The sequence below is a fragment of the Ictidomys tridecemlineatus genome, chromosome 7 (assembly GCF_052094955.1).
Source record: "Ictidomys tridecemlineatus isolate mIctTri1 chromosome 7, mIctTri1.hap1, whole genome shotgun sequence".
Classification (NCBI taxonomy): domain Eukaryota; kingdom Metazoa; phylum Chordata; class Mammalia; order Rodentia; family Sciuridae; genus Ictidomys; species Ictidomys tridecemlineatus.
Window position 1 is genome coordinate 171375578 of NC_135483.1, and position 21998 is coordinate 171397575.

Sequence of the window (21998 nt, forward strand, 5' to 3'; positions counted from 1 at the left end):
GGTATGGAATCCACGAGAGCTCCAGTTAAGATGTAAACAAAAAATTTTGGAAACCCTTATAACTCAAGGTAGATGGACCTTCTAAAGATATGCTTACAATTGAAAATTACAGAGGAAGTGATACATTGAGGAAGTTAGGAAAGAGGGAGGGAGAGAATTAGCACCCCCAAGAACTTGAGATAATAGATAATAAACAAAGACAATCAAGTAAATGAACACAAAGAGGAAAAGATCAAATGAATATGAGGTATAGTTAAAAAAAAAAGAAGTGTTCAAATATGACATAACTATACATATTCCTACAGGGTCACTGATGGATAGAGGGGTCAAATTGAAACTAGAAAACTGAAGGTAGGCTTCAAATTTTTTTGATTGGTTAGACTTTAGAGTGAATTACCTACAGGAATTATGGAAACTTAATTATGTGACTCTCACTGGAGAGTCACATTTTGTATTGAAAGCTACCCAATGGATTTAGATTGGAAATTCATAAACTTTTTATTGTTTGAGCTGCTATCTGAATAAAGTTTCCCTAAGAAATGTTTTTTATAATTTTTATTTTTTTCAATTATCAAAATAATAATCTTTATTATTCAAAATAAATACTAAAACATGGAAAAGAGGCAAGGAAAAAACCATATTCTCAATATCCAAAAACACTATTAATGTTTTAATATATTTCTTTCCGATACCTTTTCCTGTGCCACGTTTCCTTAGAAGCTAAACTTTCAAAAAAAATGTAATTCAGTGTATCTTTTAATTTTATAAACTTTGTATCATGTGTATTTTTATGTCCTTATAACTTATTATAATCATAATTTAAATAATCGCACAATATTTCCTCATGGATAGATATAGCATTTATTTCATAATTCTCATTATTGTATATTTAGTTTGCCTCTATTTTGTTCACTGTTATAACTGCAATAAATACTTGTGGGTTGAATTATGTTCTTAGGCTATATTATGATTTTTTTAAAGTCAAGAGACATGTTTTGACTTATGTATTCAAAAGTATTTTTTTCAATTGAGCTAAATTTACTGAGTATATCCTATATGTAAGCCAATTTTTTTCTATACAATTATTATTGTGGTTTTCTTTTTTCTTTAATTATCAAAGTCATCACATGCACTGGAGAAAATTTGGTGTGTGTGTGTGTGTGTGTGTGTGTGTGCATTTGCACATTTATTAAAAAAGGGAAAAAGTATAAAAGAACATCAAAGAATTCAGCTTCCTTTTATGTTCAGCTTATATGTTCTAAGACAGCAAAAAACCCTAATTTGAAGAAATTTGATGGGCACTTAAAGATTTCACAAAGTTAGTGTACTGGTTAGGAGCAAAGGTGATGGAGTATTGGTTTGTTTTCATTTGATCTCTAGAATATGTCTGCACTAAACCAGTCAGGAAAATCAAATTATCACTATCCCAAACTTGCTCCCAAATGATAATTCTGGATTTGATGGCAACTTTGGTAACTACCTTTGAAAACTATATTGGCCTTTCCAAAATGTCTGCTCAAGTGGAACATACACTTAACAGAGCATCTTTACAAATGCCAGCTCTTTATATTTTTTCAACTAAGAAAACACCACCAACCCTGTGATCAAATAAAACCAATGTACTCTATAGCAAAAATTTCCCTGGCAACTTAAATCTTAAAACATTAAATTAAGTTGAACCTGTTTCAAGATCAGCATGATTTCTCATTTGTCTTGTGCACATACATAGATGTATAGTTTCTCTGTTTAGGTTCTGCTCAGAGAAAATAAAGTCATGGTGCAAAGAAATAAGGCAGATGGTTGTAGATAGAGAAGGGGTGGGGGGAAGAATCAAAAGGACAGTAGTTTCCGTTATTAAATTCTTTCCTCCAGTGCTCAGTTCCTGCGCAGAGCTCTAACTACAGGGCCACTGCCTGTGGTTGTGTGTTTGTGCACTGACTAACCCTAGGGGGCGTTATTCATAGTGAGCCCTGATTGTGGACTCAAGTAGTGTAATTCAATAATGGAACAGACTGAGATGACTTTAGAAAACAGAAATGACAACAGCTTACTGTGTAATGGGACTCATTTCTGAGAAAAGAAAGAAAAGTGGTAACGTGTATACCATTCAGAAAAATGAAACACCATTTTACAGGAGAAATGTTTTGCACAGTGAACTAGGCTAGGCTGGAACCCTCTCCACATTTTTGAAAGCTCTCTGCCAAAAGCTTAGGCTATGAATGAATGTCAAAAGTTGCTTTAAGAAGATAGAAACCACTGCAACTTAATACCAAAGTAATTTCTTAAACAGCATTCAATGGTAAGGAAGAGGAAATTCAAAATGAATAACAGGAAAAACTACAAACTGATTTCCACATCACAAGAATAGATTTTTTTTTGAGCTTCCACCATTTGCCTGTCATTTGAGTCTTTTTGAACTTTAGTCTAAACAAATAACTAACAAATACAAGAAACCATGGGGATAGATTCCAACCCCTTATCTTCCAGCCTGGACAAGCCCATGAAGAGTTGGATTTCCTACAACTGAAACTGAAGGATGCCTTCCAGGGCTGGTTTCCTGACGATGGCAACTTACCCTGCTCTTCCTTAGACTCCTTTATGAGACCATCACAGGTGTGTCTAGTCCTGGATTTAATGTGTGCACACTGTTCGCTGGTTTCTCCTATTTCATGACCTAAGTGGATTCTCACAGTATTTATTCTTTTCCCATGGAGTCAGTCTTCTGCACCATAGAAGCCATACCAACTCTTCCTGGACAATAAGGTGGAAAGAGTATGAGCTCGGGATTTATGCAAGAGCTGGTTTTAAATTCCAGCTCTAAACCCTGAGCACGTAGCACTTAAACTGACAAAGCAAGTTTACCGGTTAGGTGCAAAGGTGATGGAGTATTGGTTTACTTCATTTGATCTTTTGGATATGTTTATACTAAGTCAGTAAGGGTTTCTTTCATCTTAAGAATTGGGAGAACAATGAGCTCCTCGTGGAGAAATAATTCACACAGGGTTATGGTTTGGATCTGGGAGGTGCCCCAAAGGCTCTTTTGTGTTGAAGGCTTGATCCTCAATGCAATGTTCAGAGTTGAAACTTTTAGGAGGAAGTGATTAGATCATAAGGGCAATAAACTCATCAAATAATTAATTCATGATGGAATGGACTAGAAGGAGGTGGTGGGAACTGTAGGAGGTGGGGCCTAGTTGAAGGAAGTGGGTCCTTGGGGGTGTGTCCTTGGGGACTATGTCTAGTCCCTGGCCCCTTCCTTTCCCCTGCTCTCTGCTTTCTTGCCATCATGAGCTGGGCAGCTTTCCTCCACCTGCACCCCCTGCCATGATGTTCTGCCTCTTCACAGGCCCGTGGCAATGGGGCCAGCCAACCATGGACTGAAACCTCTGAAACTACTAGCCAAAATAAATCTTTCCTCCTCTAAGTTATTTTTCTCAGGTATTTTGTCCCAGAGAGAGAAAGCTGGTTAACATATACAACATGAGGATCATCTTATACAGTGCCTGTACACAAAGGTCTCAAAGACAATGTGGCTAGTGTTGAGCAACTATTTAGCAAGGAAGGGATTGAGCTGAGAGCCAAACTGCCCAAGTTTGAGTGTGTTGGCTCTGTCACTTAACAGCTATGTGATCTTGGGCAGGCCACATCAACTCTGTACCACGTTTCTTTATCCCTAAAATAGGAATAATGAAAGCACTGCTTTATAAAAAATTATGAGGGATGAAGGAAATAATAATACATATACAGCACTAAGAATAGCAGTTGGCACCCAGTAAGCTCTCAATAAAAACCTTAGCCATATAATCACTAGGACATTAATTAACAAATTGTTTTACTATCTCATAAAGTTGTTGAGAAGTTTATATATGCCAATCATAAAGTGTTCAGCAAAGCTTCTAGCTCCTATCAAAGAGAGACATGACTTTCATGGTTATTCTTACATGATTATCAGTATTTCACTATGCTGAATAGGGGCTGGGATGTAGCTCAGTGATAGAAAATATACTTAGCATGCATGAGCCCTGGGTTCAATCTACAGGACTATAAAAAAAAAAAAGTCAAACTCTACCTAATAGTTGTGTAGTATATGATGGATTTCTACATTTCTCATAATGATTTAGTTTTTGTAATGAACTAGATGTTATCATGAGTTGGTAAAAAAAAAAAGAGCATTTTCACATATGGCTAATTAACATGTGAATTAAAAAGTTATAACAACATAATTAAAGAAAACAATTTATGAGCCTTTTTTGGAAATTCTTACTTTAATGTTTTTTCCTTTGGAAAGTAGATTTTTTATGAGTTTTCACTACTTTGTTATATGAGTTAAAGACATATTTATTTCCTTCAAAGTAGTTTGAGTCAGTCTCCTGGTATTCAGCTAAATTGAACGCTGGTATTTTGGAACAGTATCTGTTGACATGAATATATTTGGCATCACTGGGGAATTTAAAACTACATACAGACGGGGTCAGGATCCCTCAGACTCCAGATGACAGCATTACTACGGAAGAGAAGCGTTGAGAGATTTTATGCTGTCCTTTCTATGCTGACCACGTGGGCATGTTAGTTTCTGATTAGTAACGGCAGCTACAAAGATTCAACTATAGTCCTGCAAACATTCCTAATAAGGTAGACTGGAATTGCATAGGAAAATAAGCTTGAGAATCTGGTAACATATGCAGCAAGGACACACCAATTTCTTCCTCACTTTCTATCTGATTTTGAGATGATTCTGTGGGATAAACATCCCTTTCATTGCTCACCTCACTCCAGAGGCCCATTTGACTCATGCCCAACTGGGAAGATATGGGTTCACATTTGCGATTTTGGTTCATTTTTGATCAGATATTTCTAGTCTAGAAAATTTCCTAATGTGTAAATTAAGCTAAGCATTGAAGGATTCAGAAGCTGACTGGCCTGGGAAGAACATTTGTGCCTCTGGGTCTTTTGCAGCAACATTTTCTTTTCCTAAGAAGTAACACGAGGAGGCCCTTAGTGCTGAATGACCAGTCTTTGTCACCCTGCCTTGGTTTCAGATTTTCGTAGGACCTTTCAGAGGTCAAGAGAGGTACTGGCCACTTCTGTACTAAACAAAATCCCCAAAGGAGAAAGATATGCTGAAAACAAGCTATGAAACTTGCTGGCTATTTTAGATCTCAATAAGTAACATGTCAACAATTCCAACACACATTCAGTTCAATGTAAATTATGTCATTCCTGAAGTGATAAGGGAGTTATAAGGGGGTTTATTAAGAAATTGGCTCATGGAGCATGACAGAAGCCCTGTAAGGAGATACAGTTGACTGTTTACGTCTTCCTTCTTCAAACCAACCAGGGCTTCTCTGTAGCTGTAAGGATGACCATGGGGCACTGAGGCCCTTTGCAGCATTCAGGCCTCAGGCCTAAGGCCTTGGTGGGGTTGTCCTTCTTATCTTAGGGCATTTGCACCTAGACTGCCCAGCTCATATAGAGAAGCACCACTGCCTGTCTTTTTAATGTCAACTTTCTTCTGTGGTCATAAATCCAGGAGCCTGAGTTGACCTGACATACTTACTAATGTCATCCATTTTATTTATTTTTTCCACTGTGCCCTGGGTTTGATCCTGTTTTCAATGGATAAAGTAAAAAGCAGCCCAGAGCAAAAGGACAAGAGTATCTTGATAGAGTTACTAGGTCTTGTATGGGTAGGTGGTATTGGAGGACTTTGAGGAAAAGGAAGAAAAAATACCCTTAAAAAAAGATACTGCTGAGGGTTCTGTCCATAAGAAGATCCATCAGTAGCATAAGAATGGTTGGGAGAATAACAAAGTCTTCCAAGGGAAGCATGTTGGTCAGAGTTGGGTCCAACCCTGGGCTGTGTTATTTCCTATATGGCCATGACCTCTGATTTGATAACAGTTTCCAAGAAGGGCAGAGCGCTCATGATTTTGTTCCCCAACTTAACTGGTGGAGATTGTCTGCATCCCTGAAATTTGGTTTGTAGTTATCAGAGAAGGCTTACATTTCTGCTTTGCCCCAGAGGAAGACAGGAATGAGGAGTGGGGGAGGAGAGGGTGCAAGTGAGCACTGGAATCTTGGCAGATGGCAGTTGGTGCCAGTTAGCAGAAAGATCTGGGGACTGGGAGCCTGGGTATAAGATCCAGGGAGATGGAATGGATGTAAGGGAAAGGAAAGGACATTATCCAGCTGGCCTTTAAATAGGGGAAGAGAGGTCCTACTGAATAAATTTATGGAGAAGGACTCAAGGAAGGGTCTAATCCTGGTTTAAAATGATGGCTTATCCAGTTTATTAGGGTGGTCAAGTGGATGGATGGTGGGGTTATAAAGATGCTTTAGAGGGACTGGGGATGTGGCTCAAGGTAGCGCGCTTGCCTGGCATGCATGCGGCCCGGGTTCGATCCTCAGTACCACATACAAACAAAGATGTTGTGTCCGCCGAAAACTAAAACATAAATATTAAAAAGAAGTTCTCTCTCTCTCTCTCAAAGATGCCTTAGAGCTTGGGGCCAGTGTTCCAGAAGCCTCTCCCCCCACTTCTCAACCCAAACCTTTAAAAGAAACTGATAGATAATTTAATTGACTAATAAAGTTTTAATCTGGACCCCACACAAACATCTCCGTAAAATACGTCATGGCCAATAGCTGCCCAGCAGCTTCCTCTTCCCTACCCCCTGACATCTTTCTGAAGGCCTGGGAGACTTAAGGACTTGGTGAAATCTGCTTCTCATTCTGACCCCATCTCCTTTATCCTCCCAGACACATGGCCTCTTGACAAACTACTAAGCCTTGTTTTCCGTCTGTTCCCCAGAACCCACAGGGCTCACACCCTCTCATATCAATTGGGTCTCTTTCTCCAACCCTTATTAATCTGCTCAGGCAGCCAAAACAGAGGTACCACAGTCTGAATGGCTTAAAAGACAGAAAGGTATGACCTCACAATTCTGTAAACTGAAAGTTTATCATTAAGATCCTGGCAGGATTCGTTTCTTCTGAGATCCATGAAGGAAGGATCCACTCCAGCCTCTCTCCTTGGCTTATAGATACAGTCTTCCCTTTTTGTCTCTGTATCTCCTCAGGGTCTTTTATGTGTCTGTATCCACACTGCCTCTTACAAGGACACCACTCTTGTTGGACTGCAACCTGCCCTAACGATCTCATTAACTATTACCTCCATAAAGATCCTCATTCAAATACAGTCACATTCTTAGGTACTGGGGGTTAAGACTTCAGTATCCAAATCTTATTGGGGGAGGGATACAATATAGCCCATAACAGCCTCTTACCAGGGGAGACTCCTAGACCATTCCATATAAAATAGTGCCCCTGTTAACTGGCACATTTATTCATCTATTATTTATGTTACTTTTTAAAGGTCTCCCTCTACTTAAATATCAACCCCAAAGGGCCAGTTTCTTTATTTTGTGAACTGACATATCTTGAGAGCCTAGCTCAATGCCTGGAGACAAGCAGGCCCTTAATAAATATTCATGAGTAGATGAATGCATACTGTGCAGTCATTATACATTACTCTGCAAAAAAGGCAATGACAGAGAAAAATGTTCAAGGCACATTGTTAAGCAAAGAAAACAAATTACAAAAACCATATGGGTAGCATTGTTTCATTTTAAAATCACAATTTATTTTTATTAAAGTTTAGAGAAATATACAACAAAATACTAATAGCAGGTGGCTCTTGGGGTAGGATTTTGATTTATTTTTATCTCTTTGGTTCATATGTATTTTGCAATTTCTCTACAATGGCTATATAGTACTTCTCTAAGAGGAAAAAGATAAAGTTACTAAAAGTTGAAAGAAAAAAACTGCATTGTTTTTCTTTTTCAATGGGGAGTGGTGGGAAACAGAAGTAGGCAATCTCTCAGAGCCCTGTGGCTGAGAGCATGACCTCTGCAGTCTAACCAGGCTGGGTTCAAGTTCTCTTTGCCACTTTTTAGATGTGTAGTGTCAGCCAGTTACTTGCCCTGAGTCCTGGTTTTTCACCTGTAAAATGGGGTAATAATGATATCCTTAGCACATGGGGCTGTTCCCAGTCTCTGGCCAGACCAAATATGATTTCTTAGATCTCCATGATTTGGAAATGTCAGGGCACCAAGGGTCAGAGATGAGTTTGAGTTCAATTATCTCTTTATTTACTTTTGAGCACAGACCAAAACAATATTCACATACCACTCACATTGCTCCAGGCACAGAGCCCAGACTAGAGTGAGATAGTGAGGCACTTGCCACAGTCACCAAAGTTAAGAAGCACCACAAAAACTCAGCAATCAAATAATAGTTTAGAGCACTATCCTAAAAAAATAAAAAGTTATGTAAAAATCTGCAATAAACAAGAAGCCAACAATTTCAATAAATATAGGACAAGTATTACTGATTTTCCTTTTGCTTCATGCTCCATTATGGCTCAGAAAAGCACTGCTTCCAGCCCACAGCCTGAAGGTAGGGGATCATCAATTGTCCAGATCATTATTAGTACTGCTTTATTTCAATTGATGATGGAATTATTCTGAGCCTAAGAATTAGCATTGTTTACTCCATGATTATTTGGCTTTCAGTGAAAACCCTGTTAGGTTGCCAGTGAGGGAATATATACGTTTCTGATCCTGTTCATTCCTTTTCCCTCATCACAATTGCTCCTTAATCATAGGTCTCCCATGTCATTGAAGACGGAGGGGCAGGTTTCTCTCTGTTCTTTTATAGAAACATAAAATGCCAGCAGAGCATGATTTCTACCCAAAAGATCACTAAGCAGAGTTTGCAGATGTTGCAGACTCCTCCCTTGATACTTTTGGAGAAGGGCACGTAGACCTTGGCACATCTTGCCATGAAATCAGGCAACCTCATCCCCCCAAACCAAAGACTGAATGTCTCTCTGAAATGCGGCTGCTAACACACAATAAGCATGGCAGGGAGGGGAAAGAACAGAAGTTCATTGGATTAGACAAAGAGGAAGGAGGGAGGATGGATATAGGAAAGACAGTAGAATGAATAAGATATAACTTTCCTATGTTCATACATGATCACACCACTAGTGTCACTCCACATCACGTACAACCGTGAGAACGAGAAATTATACTCCATATATGTAGAATATGTCAAAATACACTCTGCTGTCATGTCTATCTAAAAAACACAAATAAATTTTTAAAAAATTAAAATCAAAATTTAAAAAAAAGGAGAGAGAGAAAGCAGGCAACAGAGAATAGTACATTTATTCCACCAACTTCCCTGGAGAAGTTGTGATGGAGTCAAGCCGGCATTTGGTCCCAGAGGAAGGCTTCCCTGAGGGACTTGCATATTACCACATCATGGGATTTTTGTAGGTATTAGTTTATCAACAATTAAAGAAGATTGCATTTGGGTAAAGGAACAGTGGCACACACCTGTAATCCCAGCCACTCAAGAGGCTGAGGCAGGAGGAGCACAAGTTCTGAACCAGCCTGTGCAACTTAGCAAGATGGTGTCTCAAAATTTTATAAATAAAAAATAAAAAAAAACTGGGGAGTAGCTCAGAAGTTGAATATCCCTGAGTGTAATCCCTAGTACTCTATACTCCCCCCAAACAACAATAATCATTTTAAATCATGTTTTATGTAATAATTTCATTTTACATAAGACAAACTTGTTGTAACCATACATTCTAAGTTTTGCTATAAAAAATAATCACTAGGAAATGTGATATATAATGTGTACATTTTAATAATTCTTTTCTGTGTTCTCAGTTAATATGTGGGGCATCACAAAATAGACTTAACCTATGGCAAGTGTTTTGGAGAGCACCTGCAGAAATATATGTTCCTTCTAGCTACTAAAAAGCCCAAGGACCAGTAGGGAAAAGGGTTACTTGGATACCAGATAGTACATAAGACTTAAATTTGGAACTCATCTCTGACCCTTGGTATCCTGACATTTCCAAATCATGGAGATCTAAGAAATCAAATTTGGTCTGGCCAGAGACTGGGAACAGCCCCATGTGCTAAGGATATCATTATTACCCCCATTTTACAGGTGAAAAACCAGGACTCAGGGCAAGTAACTGGCTGACACTACACATCTAAAAAGTGGCAAAGAGAACTTGAACCCAGCCTGGTTAGACTGCAGAGGTCATGCTCTCAGCCACAGGGCTCTGAGAGTTTGCCTACTTCTGTTTCCCACCACTCCCCATTGAAAAAGAAAAATAATGCATTTTTCTTTCTTAACAGCCCATTAAAAGTGATGACAAATCTAAGACTTAGCAAGCCAATTGCATGACATGCAGAGAAGAAGTCACCGTAGACTTTCCCACCTCAGAGATTGACAAGGAAAAAAACAGAGGAACCTAGGGACAGCCAGTACTGGCACTTCAGAAATATGGCCCCTGCTCAACCATCTCAGCCATATCCAGTTGCTAGATCAATCCAATCCAGTTGAGGCTCCAGACATCCGGGAGTAGGGACGAACAGTCCCCACCATGCCTAGGCTGATTCTGACTTCAAGTCACGAACATTATGAAGTGGAGGTTGTTTTAAAAAATGCTATAGGAGGGCCTGTGTGGTGGCAAATGCCTGTAGTACCAGCAACTTGGGAGGCTGAAGCAGTAGGATCTCAAGGCCAGCCTTAGCAACTTAGTGAAACCATGCCTTAAAATAAAAGTTTAAAGGGTGGGGTATGTAGCTCAGCAGTAGAGTACCCCAGGGTTCAATCCCCAGTACAGCGGGGGAAGAGGAAATGAGGGGAAGAATTTGACACATCTTAAAAATACTAAGATCTCATTTAATAAAACAACTGGAAAAGATGAAACATTTAAATTCTGGGTGTGGAGTAGGGGGGAGAGCATTGACAGGACTGGAGAGGGGAAAAAAATCTAGGTATTCAATATATTTATTTATTTATATTCTCTTTGTTCCAAAGTAGATTTTGCAGTAAGCTTATTTCCTGGCCAAATGTAGAAGGTAGCTCTTTTAGGAAATTAGTTGCTGCAGACCACGTACCATTAGAGTCTTTGACACTGAGAGTAGAGCTGGCATCTGCTTGAGAATAGAAGCCTGAACACCGCTCTTCTATCCTGCCTAAACACCACTCTTCTATCCTCATTTGGGTGATCTGAGGAAGTACTGGCATAAGCTGAGCAAGGTTTTAGATTTTCTGTAGCACCTAGACAAAAGAAACCAGAAGCAAAAAAACTTTATAAGATGAAAAAGAGTAAAGGGTTCAGGAGAGAAAAAGGAAGTTCTTAGTGTCTCTTAAAATGGCAAGTGCTTCTCATAAAATGCCCTGGTGTTAAGAATTAGAATCACATCCAACATCTGGGGCCAGAACTAACTTAACCAATGGACATTATGTGTACTGGTGGGACGACAAACTGACACTCTTTTTGATTTTTTTTTTCAGAGCATCATTTCAGGTAAATTAGCATTCTCATCTCAACTGACTCATTTTGACAGGAATAAACCCACATACTATTCATAGAAAGAAAGGTGGGAGGATAGTTGAGAAGGAGTGTAAAGAGACAGGTGGAAAAGGCCCTGAAAGTGACTAAAATGTGAGTATCAGCACCACTGAATGTCCAATTTACTAAAACAACAACAACAAACAGATTATAATTTTTTCAGAGTTGAGAATGAGAGAAATCAAGTTGTCACACATCATATCAGGTATGATAATAATTCTCAGCATTTTTGTTTACAGACTACTTTAAGAATATGGTAACTATAGGCTGCCCAGAAAAGAAATACACATATAATTTACCCACAGAATTCCATTTATGAAAATAGTTACGGCCCTCAAGATGGAAACCAGTTACAACACACAGATGATACATATCCCTGATCATTTGACTGCCATAAAAATCTTTCTTGCATCTGACCTAATTTCATTCTATAGTTTAAGCTTCCCTCTCTTCAGTGTTTCTATCCTCTAAGCTTAAGAGAAGATCATTACAAAACATCTTGTATAGGTTTTCATATGTGCTTGCAAAAGGCTATACAAATTTATCATGATCGTTCTTGATTTAGGCAGAAATTTTCCTAATGTTTCCTTACAGATTATGGCATAGACAGCTAGTTGCCTTCCAATATCTAGTTGTACCTTGTGCATCTGTCATCTAAAATATACAATTATGTTTTTTAAGCCTCCCTTGCAGCTAGGTGTGGCCAGGTTGCTAAGCTTTAAAACAATGTTATTGTAAGCACCAGGCTATGAATGTTCTGAAAAAAAAAAAAAAATCTTCCTTCTTCTTACCTTGCCATCTTGGGCCACAGAGAGGGAGTCATAGACAGTATTGTTGATCTCCTTTGTAGAAATTAGGTTTCATGAGAACAGGAATCTTGTTTATCTTCCTTGAAGCAACCATACCAGCACTTACTGTGCTGAAGGCTCAGATATTGCATGGGTACTGAGTGAATGGATGAGCGATTGAGTTTACTCCAGATCCATAAAAATAAAGTCTCAGCAGTCTTTACAGAATCAACCTCTTTTTTTTTCCTTCATACCACATTATCCTACTGCTCTCCTTTGTTTGCTCTCTGACTTGCCAGTATCCTAGGATAAAGATTTTTTTCTTTTAATGCTTTTCAATGTTCCCTGCAAATAAATGTTTTAAAGTATATTTTCATAATAATGCTTCCCAAAATCTTTGTTCAGAAAGTTTTTAAGTTCTTGAATTTTCAAGATCATGCATAGCTATCGTGTGTGTGTGTGTGTGTGTATGTGTTGTTGTTGTTGTTGCATGCAGGTACTATTTTGTGGCTTGATCTTAGATGTTACCTCAAGTCTAAAGGAATCATCCAAAATGATAGCTAATGACATTCCTAGCTCTTTGAACAATATTATCATCATGGAATGCAGTCACTAGGTCCTAAGGATTTAACTAGATATATGTTACTGAAACTGAACTTTATTGAAATATTTTCTGGTTGCACTGTGATTTTCCACATTTTGATATGTCATCTAATTTTTGTTCTCAACCTTAAATCTTTTAAACAAAATTAAATTAAAATTAAGCATCTCTGCTTCCTTGCTTTTTGAAATGAGTTTTTCTTTCTATTAAAAGGATAACACTCCCTCTGGCTGTTTGTGTGGCCTGTAACATGGCTTAAGAGCTTGTGAATTAATATTTTTTGCAATCTATATTTTTATAAAATGATATATATATTGCATGATGAAAATGATATATATTGCAAAAAGTATTAATTGATATATATTGCAAAAATAATAAGTTCTATTTTTTTCACTTTGTTGGCATATCTCTTAGTTTTTGCTCAAATTTATCTTCAATTTACCCATATTTGAAAGAAGAAATTACAACAGGCCTTCCTATCTGTGGGTTCTGCATCTGAAGATTCAACTAACTGTGGATTGAAATATTCAAAAGAAAATTACACCTATACTGAACATGTACAGACTTTTTTCTGTTGTTATTTCATAAACAATACAGTATGGATCGATTTACATAACATGTACATTGTATTATGTAATAATAGATGTTTTAAAGTACATGCAAACACCATGCCATTTTATATAAGGGACTTGAGCGTCCTTTGATTTTGACTCCTGTTTTAGTCAATTTTTTTTTTTTCTGCTGTGACCAAAAGACCTAACAAGAACAATTAGCAGAGGAAAAGTTTATTTGGAGGCTCATGATTCAAAGGTCTCTGTGCATGGATGGTTGACTTGATTGCTCTGGGCCTGTGGTGAGGCAGACTGTTATGGTGGAAGGGTATGACAGGGAAAGAAGCACAGGAAAGCAAAAAGAGAAAGAGAGAGAAAGAGAGCGCTCCCCTCACCAAGAATTAGATACCCCAAAAGCATTCCCCCAATGACCCATCTTCTCCAGTTACACCCTACCTGCCTAGAGTTACCACCCAATAATTCCTATTAGAGGATTAATGCACTGGTTAGCTGAAAACTCTCAGAACCTAATCATTTCACCTCTGAACCTTCTTGCATTGTCACATATGAACTTTTGGGGGACATCTTATTTCTAAACTATAATGGTATCCATGGAGGTTCCTGGAACCAATCCTATGTATATCAAGGAGCAATTATATTTGTTTTTGTTAGGTATGTCAAGCTTCTGTACTCATTTTTAACAGAACTCCTCTTTTCAAATAATGATTTTCCAAAAAGAAACCTCCTAAAGTAAAAGAAAAATAGAGGTCATCAAGTGAGTTCTTCCTAAATCTTTCCTCCACTCACAGAGACGTTTCTGCCTCCTTGCTTTAGTATCCTAAAGCTATTCCTGTTCTGGGTTACCCCCACTTCTGCTTTCCTGGGACCTTTTTTCTATTAATTCTTTCTTTTCCTCTCATTTCAAAAGTTTGTTTTCTCCATTGGCTCTTACTCTTTAACTCATTATCATACTTACCTTTTTTCCAATCCTTTTTTTTTTTTTTTGTAGTTCTAGGAGTTGAATCCAAGAGTGCTCTATCACTAACCTACATGCTATCCTTTTCATTTTCTCTTTAACAATAGGGTCTTGCTTAATTGCACAGGCTGGCCTCGAACTTGTGATCCTCCTGTCTCAGCCTCCTAAGTATGTGGGATTATAAGCATGTGCCATTCCACCTGACCTTTTTTGGACTTAAAAAGAGAAAACTCCCTTAACTGTACATCTCCCTTTAAATAATACCACATCTCTCTTTCCAGCCAAATGTTTGGACAGTGAAGCCCTCAGTTTCTGTCTTTACCTTACCTTCTCATCTATTGTTATGGTTTATGTATGAGGTGTCCCCCAAAAGCTCGTGTGTAAGACAATGCAAGAATGTTCAAAGACAAAATGCTTAGATCACAAGAAATTTAACCTAATCAGTGGATTAATCCATTCATATGAATTAACTCGGTGGTAACTATAAGCAGGTAGCATCTGGCAAGAGGAGGTTGATCAGTGGCCTTTGGGGTTTACATTTTGACCCTGGTGAGTGGAACTCTGCTTTCCTCTGCCATGCCCTTCCACCATGATGTTCTGTTTCTCCTGGGTCCTAGAGCTATGAAGTCAGCCAACCATGGACTAAACCTCTGAAACCATAAGCCAAAATGAACTTTTCCTCCTCTACTTTGCCCTTGTCAGGTCTTTTGGTGACAGAAAAGCTAACTGAAACACCTACTATTCACTTCTCCCTGTTGTCCAACTGGCTTATACTCATCCTCAGGCATCCAGTTATTATAGAAAATGTCATTTGTAACTTTGCTGCCTCTTGGCAGCATTCAGCTTTCCATGGCATTTACTGATTGCCTTCTGGCCAGCCACTGTGCAAAGTGCTGCCATTACAGAAATGAGAGGCAGGTGCCATTCCCTTTTCTTTGGGACTCATGGTTCCTGATGAGCCATTACTGATCCACCTTCCTTCTTTGACTTGCACTGCTCACCTTGGCAGGCTTCACTTTATGCTCCCTGTTCTCCAAGTCTCCTTCCTTCCCATACCTACCATCTCTTCTTTATTATATATATATATATATAGAGAGAGAGAGAGAGTTTTTAATATTTATTTTTTAGTTTTTGGTGGATACAACATCTTTATTTTATTTTTATGTGGTGCTGAGGATTGAACCCAGTGCCCCGCACATGCCAGGTGAACGCATTACCGCTTGAGCCACATCCCCAGCCCAATTATTATGTCTTCTTAAGATAACCACTTCTGTACCCACCCGACTTCAATTACTGTCTATTTTCACTGATGACAATATAACTTGAGCTGTTTTCATTTAACAGTTTTATTTTACACAAGATATATCATTTGCTAAAACCATAAATTCCAAGTTGCTTCTTGGAAGTAATCACCAAAAACATTAAAAAAAAAAAAGAAAGATACAGTATTCTTAGCATGTAAGTTTCAGGAAATTTCTCCACTCCTTTTGATTTAATTTAATGTGTATTATTTTTAAAAGTATAACCTGATAACTCGGGATGCCACAAAATAGACTTATCCTATAGAGGCTTATATGCAACTTTGACTTAACAGAGTCAAAAACTATCTTCTTCCCCAAACCTATTCCTCATCCTGCATTCTCTGTCTCCACTATCTATTGAGTCCCCCCCCAAAATAGGGACCACTATCTACTGGGTCCCCCAAATCAGAACCTTAGGAGTATTTTTTTTTTGCCTTCTACTTCTCTCTTCCTCCACTCCCTCACAAATTACCACAAATTCTTTCTCTCCACTCAGCCACTATCACTGCTTTTAGTTTAAGACCCCTCTTCTCCTAGATGAGTATAGTATCTTAATCAGTCCTGTTGCTTCTTCCTTCAATCTCCTTGTTATACGAGTGATTTTGCCAAAAATATACCTGATAGTAACTTCTGAAGTTCACATCATTCAATGACTCTCACGTTTTCATGACAAGATACAACTCCTTTACCCCAATATCTACTTTGGAGTCAGATAGATGGGAGCTTGTATCCCAGATTCCAGTTTGGTCCATCAGTGTGACCTCCGACCATTAGACTCTCTAAGCCTTTCTTTTCCTATCTGCCCGACCTCATGGAGGGTTGGGACTGTTTCACACATACAGTGGCTGACACAGAGAAGGTACTTAATGTTGATTGAAGGGAAGGCATTTTAAAAACCATATAGCAAAACCATTCTTTTTTTAAAAAAGTTACTTTCCCCAAATTCAACTTCTATTTTTATTTTCAGATGACTATAATGACTTGTGGGGATCCAGACTATTCCTACCCACTCTGAGTGCTCCTCTGTTCTTGAGAAAATTACTTCTGTATCTCACTTTCTTCTGTATAATCTGTGAGATTTAAGATAGGAACGCTTTTGAGGATTAAGTGAGTGTTTCAGATGCAACAGTACTGGACACACAGTGCTTGCTAAATGTTAACTGTTCCCTATCATTTTGGAAGCGGGATCATGGCACCCTACTTTTTGGTTCTCAATTTAGTTGAAAAAAATTAAGCTTTATGTGTTGTTAGTAAAAGAAGCTAAATTTCCAGCCGTGCAAGGGAGAGACAGGCGAGAAAAGGGGTTGGTGAGTCGCAGCGATTTAGAACTGGGAGGGGCCAGTTTGGTCTGTGCTTTTACGAACGAGGAAGTGGGGGTTGACATGTCCTAGTGTTTCATTCAAGACACAGCCACAACTGTTTATTGAAAGTAGGGCTAGGCCTCCTGGGGTTGCTTCAGTCAAATTCAATGTAAAAAGCAACACTCCTTCGAAGACGAGAGAGGAGCATTTAGTTACAAAAATGATCAATAATTCTGGTGTAACTAAGTTCCTTGAGCGAATGAAAGCTGTCTGACTCCGAAAAATCCAGTTGCTAACGGAACCAGCTCTTTACTAACCGGGGCTTTCTGCAGAGTCTGTTAACCGGGACGGTCTCGAGTAACAACGCCCGCTGTTTCTCCCAAGACCGGAAAGCTCCGGGAAGCCTACGATGAATGGAAACCCGAGTGCCGGACGCCGCTCGCGAGGGGCGGGGCACTCGTGGACGGGGCGGGGCATCGTGAGTCACGTGCCTGGGTTCCAGGCGGGCGCGTGGAGAGAACTCTGGGTCTGATTGGTTGCTCGTAACCAGGTGACCGCAGAACGCGTTCCGGTTGGCAGGTGCAGGCCAGGCTAGCGGCCCTTAGTCGGGAGGCGGCGGCGGAAGGAGGAGGAGCTCTGACCCCGCTCTCAGCCGGCAGTGGCTGCGCCTCTCAGCGCTGGTCGGGTCCCCACCCCTTTTAAATAAGCCGGGTTGGTCGCCGCCCTCGCAGACTAGTCGGCTCTGAGAAAGCGGCCGCGGCGTGGCGGCGGGGGTGCGGCTGAGGCCGGAGCCCTGCCCGGGGCCGGGCGGCGGGGCGGGCAGGCGAGCGGCGGGCGAGGCCGCGTCTGCATGTGCGGAGCAGCCCCGGCATAGCCCGGGGCTGCCAGCGCCGGCCGCGCCATTGTTGGGGGAGGGGGCGGCCACTGAGCGTAGCGGAGTCGGGGGCGAGTGAAGGCGCGGGCGACGGCGGAGAGGAGCGGAGGCGCCCCATGGGGAACACGCTGACCTGTTGCGTGTCCCCCAATGCCAGCCCCAAGCTAGGCCGTCGCACGGGGCCGGCGGAGCCGGACTACGAGTCTGAGCTCTATGAGGCGGCGGCTGGGGACGCAGTGGCGGTGGCCGTAGCGCCGGCGCCCGCTGCCGTGGAGCCCGCCGAGTTAGATTTTGGAGCCGGCGAGGGCCACCACCTGCAGCACATCAGTGACCGCGAGATGCCGGAAGGTAAGGGGGCGGTGGACCCCGTCCGCTCTAGGAAGCACCTCTGGCCTCCGCCGCCCTCAGGGTCCTCGGGAGGCAGCCGTCGCCTCGAGCTCCTTCCTGCCCAGAGCCGGCTTTTCCAAGGCTGGGCACCGGGATGCTAGCTGGCTCTGCTTGGCGTCCCCACCCCTTATTCTTTCCCTTCCTCGTCTGTCCAACTTGTTTCCCTCCCTATTTTGCCGCCCAGTTCTTGCCCCCTTTCACATTCCCCAAGCTGTCCTGGGACCCTCCAGTTTTCGGCCCTTTCTGGTTTTCTTTCTATTCAGTGTCTCCTGGGATTCTGCACGACTGTTTTGGTATATTTGCTTCCTTTGCTTAGTGAAAATTTAGTTGCCCCAACTTCGGAGTATCCATCCCATCCTCCCTATCCTTATCTATCCAGATGGTACCTAAGTGAAGAAGCCAGGCGAGAACCTGATTGTTTATTCCAAACACCGGTTAAGGTAGCTGATATTCGAGTAATTCAGACTCAAACGTTTGAGGATTACTTTAGACTCAAATAGAGGTTGCCATAGGAGTTTATTTGATATTAAGCAGACTGTTTTAAGTCTCCTGGATAGAACTGCTTTATTCTCTCCAACTGTAATTTGAACACAAAAGAAAAAAACCGGGGGAAGGGGGCCTTAAAATAACTCTGAAAAGTGTCGAAGGTTACTGCCAGGGCTTCGGTTTTTGCTTTTGTTTTTCACCCAAAGAACATTACCCACGGAGTTCCGATTACTTTAATTCCTACTTTGACAAATGTGTCTGAAGCCCTACTCAGTCACTTAGCGGACTTCATTTATCTCTGGAGGAGAGGGGAGGAGAGGTGAGGTGGTCCATGAGATTGCTGGTCAAACGTTTCAAAGTAGTCAAAACAAATTTAGGCTTTAATTAGTAATGTAATGGTTTTGGAAATTAAAATGCCAGACCCTGCCGGCGCTAGTTTGTTTCCATGGCTTCCCCTCCTTCCCTCCCCCCCCTCCCATCACTAGAATCCTGTTCAGCACTTAGAATGTTTAAGTGAAAGGAAAGCTTTTCATGATCTAAACCGTGAGGGATGGGAGGTGAGAGAAGAGAAAGGAACCTTTGATTTTTACCATAGAATTTTGGAAATGGACACATCTAGGTAAATATAATTCTGAGTAACTAGATGGTTCTTGAATGAAGACTTAAATCTTTTGAAATGGAAAACGTTGTATTCTACAGATGTTTGCCCTGCTGACCCATTTGTTTCATTTAAATGGCAGAGATTATTTCATTACTATAGAGCAGATGTCTTATAGTTCTATGTAAATTTTAGTTGGACTCTTGGTTTCTTTTGCTTGTTTGTGTCTCTTCTTCCCCTGTTTTCACAGTGCTGGGGTTTGAACTAAGGGGTTCAGGCATGTTAGGCAAAGACCATCACTGAGCTTACCTCCCCAGCCTGGCAGTTATTTTCCTTTTTTTAGAATAATTAAGGCTCATGATGGACATGCCTTTGTAACTTTTCAGAATATTCAAAAATTGTGAAAAAATATGCATTAATTGTACCTTTAAAAATAAAGCATGTAAATACATGTGAAAGCTGTTCTGCTTGGGTGGTGAAAGGTAAGTTTGATTTTACAAACCAATTAGTAGATTGGGGTAGTTTGGATAGATTTCAAGTAAAACCTTTATTTAAATCTTTAGTATTCACAACATTTTCATGTGTGGTCTCATTTGACCCTTCCAAATACAAAGGAAGCATATGTGTATTATACCTGCATTTATGATGAAGAAAGGAAGATAGGAACTGGCTATGTCTAATTAGAGGTAGCAGATATGCCAAATTCAGCTCCTAAGAAAAAACTTTTCAAAAATGCATTTATAAAGTAGACCCGTCTCTTACAATTTACTCCCATCTTTTAAAAATATTTTTAGTTGTATAAACAATACATTTATGTATGTATGTATGCAATGTGGTGTTAAGGATTGAACCCAGTTTCAACATTTGGCTATTATTCTTAAGTTTCCTTAGAAACAAGTTAGAGCACCAACTATAAAGTATAAGTACATTGAAAGTTTGCTTTTAATATCTTTATTTCAGACAATTTTACATTGGTTTCCCTGGAAACTAAGAAATACCTTAGATATAAAACATTTTACCTCTTCTACAATGAAGAATTGTTTTGATTTTTTTTTTTAGATTAAACCGTACAGTATGATGATGTACTTTTTACTCTTCAAAACATTTCAGAACAGTATTAAGATTATTTCAGAGCTTTTCTTAAGAACCTAATATGGATTTCAAATAGACTAAAGTAGTTGGTCTTTATTTGACAGTGTATCTAATATAACTGATGGTAATATCAGTATCACAAAATGAAGTAGTAAGATCTTATCCAATTTTCTTACTCAACTTTTCATATAGCCTTTTATGCTCCAATTTTAGGAGCTTTGCTAATTTGCTGGCTAAGAGTGCTCTTTCAGGTGACCCCTTTGAAGGGGGTAGGATAGGGAATAAAATGGCAATATGATGTGAAAAAAGTCCTGGGCAGCCAGGTGTGGTGGCACGGACTATAATCCCAGTGAATAATTTAGCAAGGCTCTGAGCAACTCAGCAAGACCCTGTCTCTAAATAAAATACAAAAAGGGTTGGGGATGTGACTTGGTGTCCCTGGGTTCAATCCCCAGTACCCAAAACAAACAACAGCAACCCTGGGCAACAGATCTATCTTCTTTCTAGTAGATGATTTACTACCCTTTCCCCACCGCCATATTTAAAAAATAAAAAATTGTAGATGGACACAATACCTTTATTTTATTTATGTGATGCTGAGGATCAAGCCCATTGCCCCATGCATGTGAAGCAAACACTTTACTACTGAGCCACAACCCCAGTTCCCCATTTTAATTACATTATCAAGTGTATTTGATGTAAAAGATTCAGTAAAAACATAAAAATCTTTCATTCACACCAAGGCTTACTTTGGTGTTGATTATTCTGACCCTTTTATATGCATATAATTATAACATTCTGTTTATTTTATAAAAATGAAATCACTCTATGTGCTGCATTTTAACTTTTTTAAAACAATGAAATAAGACACAAAGTCCCTGGGACGGTGCTTGATATATGCAGAGTGCTCCAGGATGTCTTTCCATGCCAGTGCTTACTGCTTTTTTTTTTTTTTTTTTAATAACTGCTAGTGTATTGTTGAGTAGTTAGAGCATCATTTATTTCCCTAACCTTTATCATTGGGCATCTTTTATAGTAAAATCAAACAGGACCATTAAATGTTTGATTCTGGGGACACAGGTAAAAACACATTTTGATGACCTTTCTACTATAGAATTCAGATGGCATATTTTCCCTTGTGACACAATTTAAGTCCTTAGGATGAGTCATTTTGCAGGTAAGGTATTTTTAGTATTAAATGTTCTTATGCGAAATTAGTTATAATTGATGTTTTGCTGGACATTAGAACTCTGTTTCTTGGTACTTGGTAGTTTATTTCATGTTTTTAATTCTGAATAGCTACCACTCTAAGAGATCTGCAAATAATGCTGATTTTAGGTGTCAAATAAGAAACAGCATTAAAAGAAATCTTAGATGATAATGGGCAAACAGGAGCAACTTAACTGATTTTGAGTACACTAACATTTATTGAGTACCTTTGAATGATCAGGCAATTTTCCAGATCTAGGGCCAACAGTGGTATATAAGAGCGCTCTTCCTAACCCTGATCCTTACATGCTAGAATGGAGATGGTAGGAAGCACATAAAAAATAAAAAATATCAGGTAGTGAGGTGATGAGAAGAAAGCAACCGGCTA

General features: G+C 39.7%; 1 protein-coding gene across 2 annotated transcripts in view; it reads left to right on the forward strand.

Annotated features, from left to right (window-relative positions):
* The first annotated feature begins 17604 nt into the window (after positions 1-17604).
* Ccnyl1 (cyclin Y like 1) overlaps positions 17605-21998 on the forward strand; it is a 36721-nt gene continuing 32327 nt past the window's right edge. The window contains exon 1 of one of the 2 annotated variants that reach the window (XM_078017908.1): positions 17605-18186. In XM_078017908.1, the coding sequence (XP_077874034.1) occupies positions 17955-18186 (232 nt within the window). In that variant the 5' untranslated portion in view covers positions 17605-17954. The remainder of the gene's footprint in view (positions 18187-21998) is intronic. The other variant, XM_078017907.1, reaches the window with a different exon arrangement.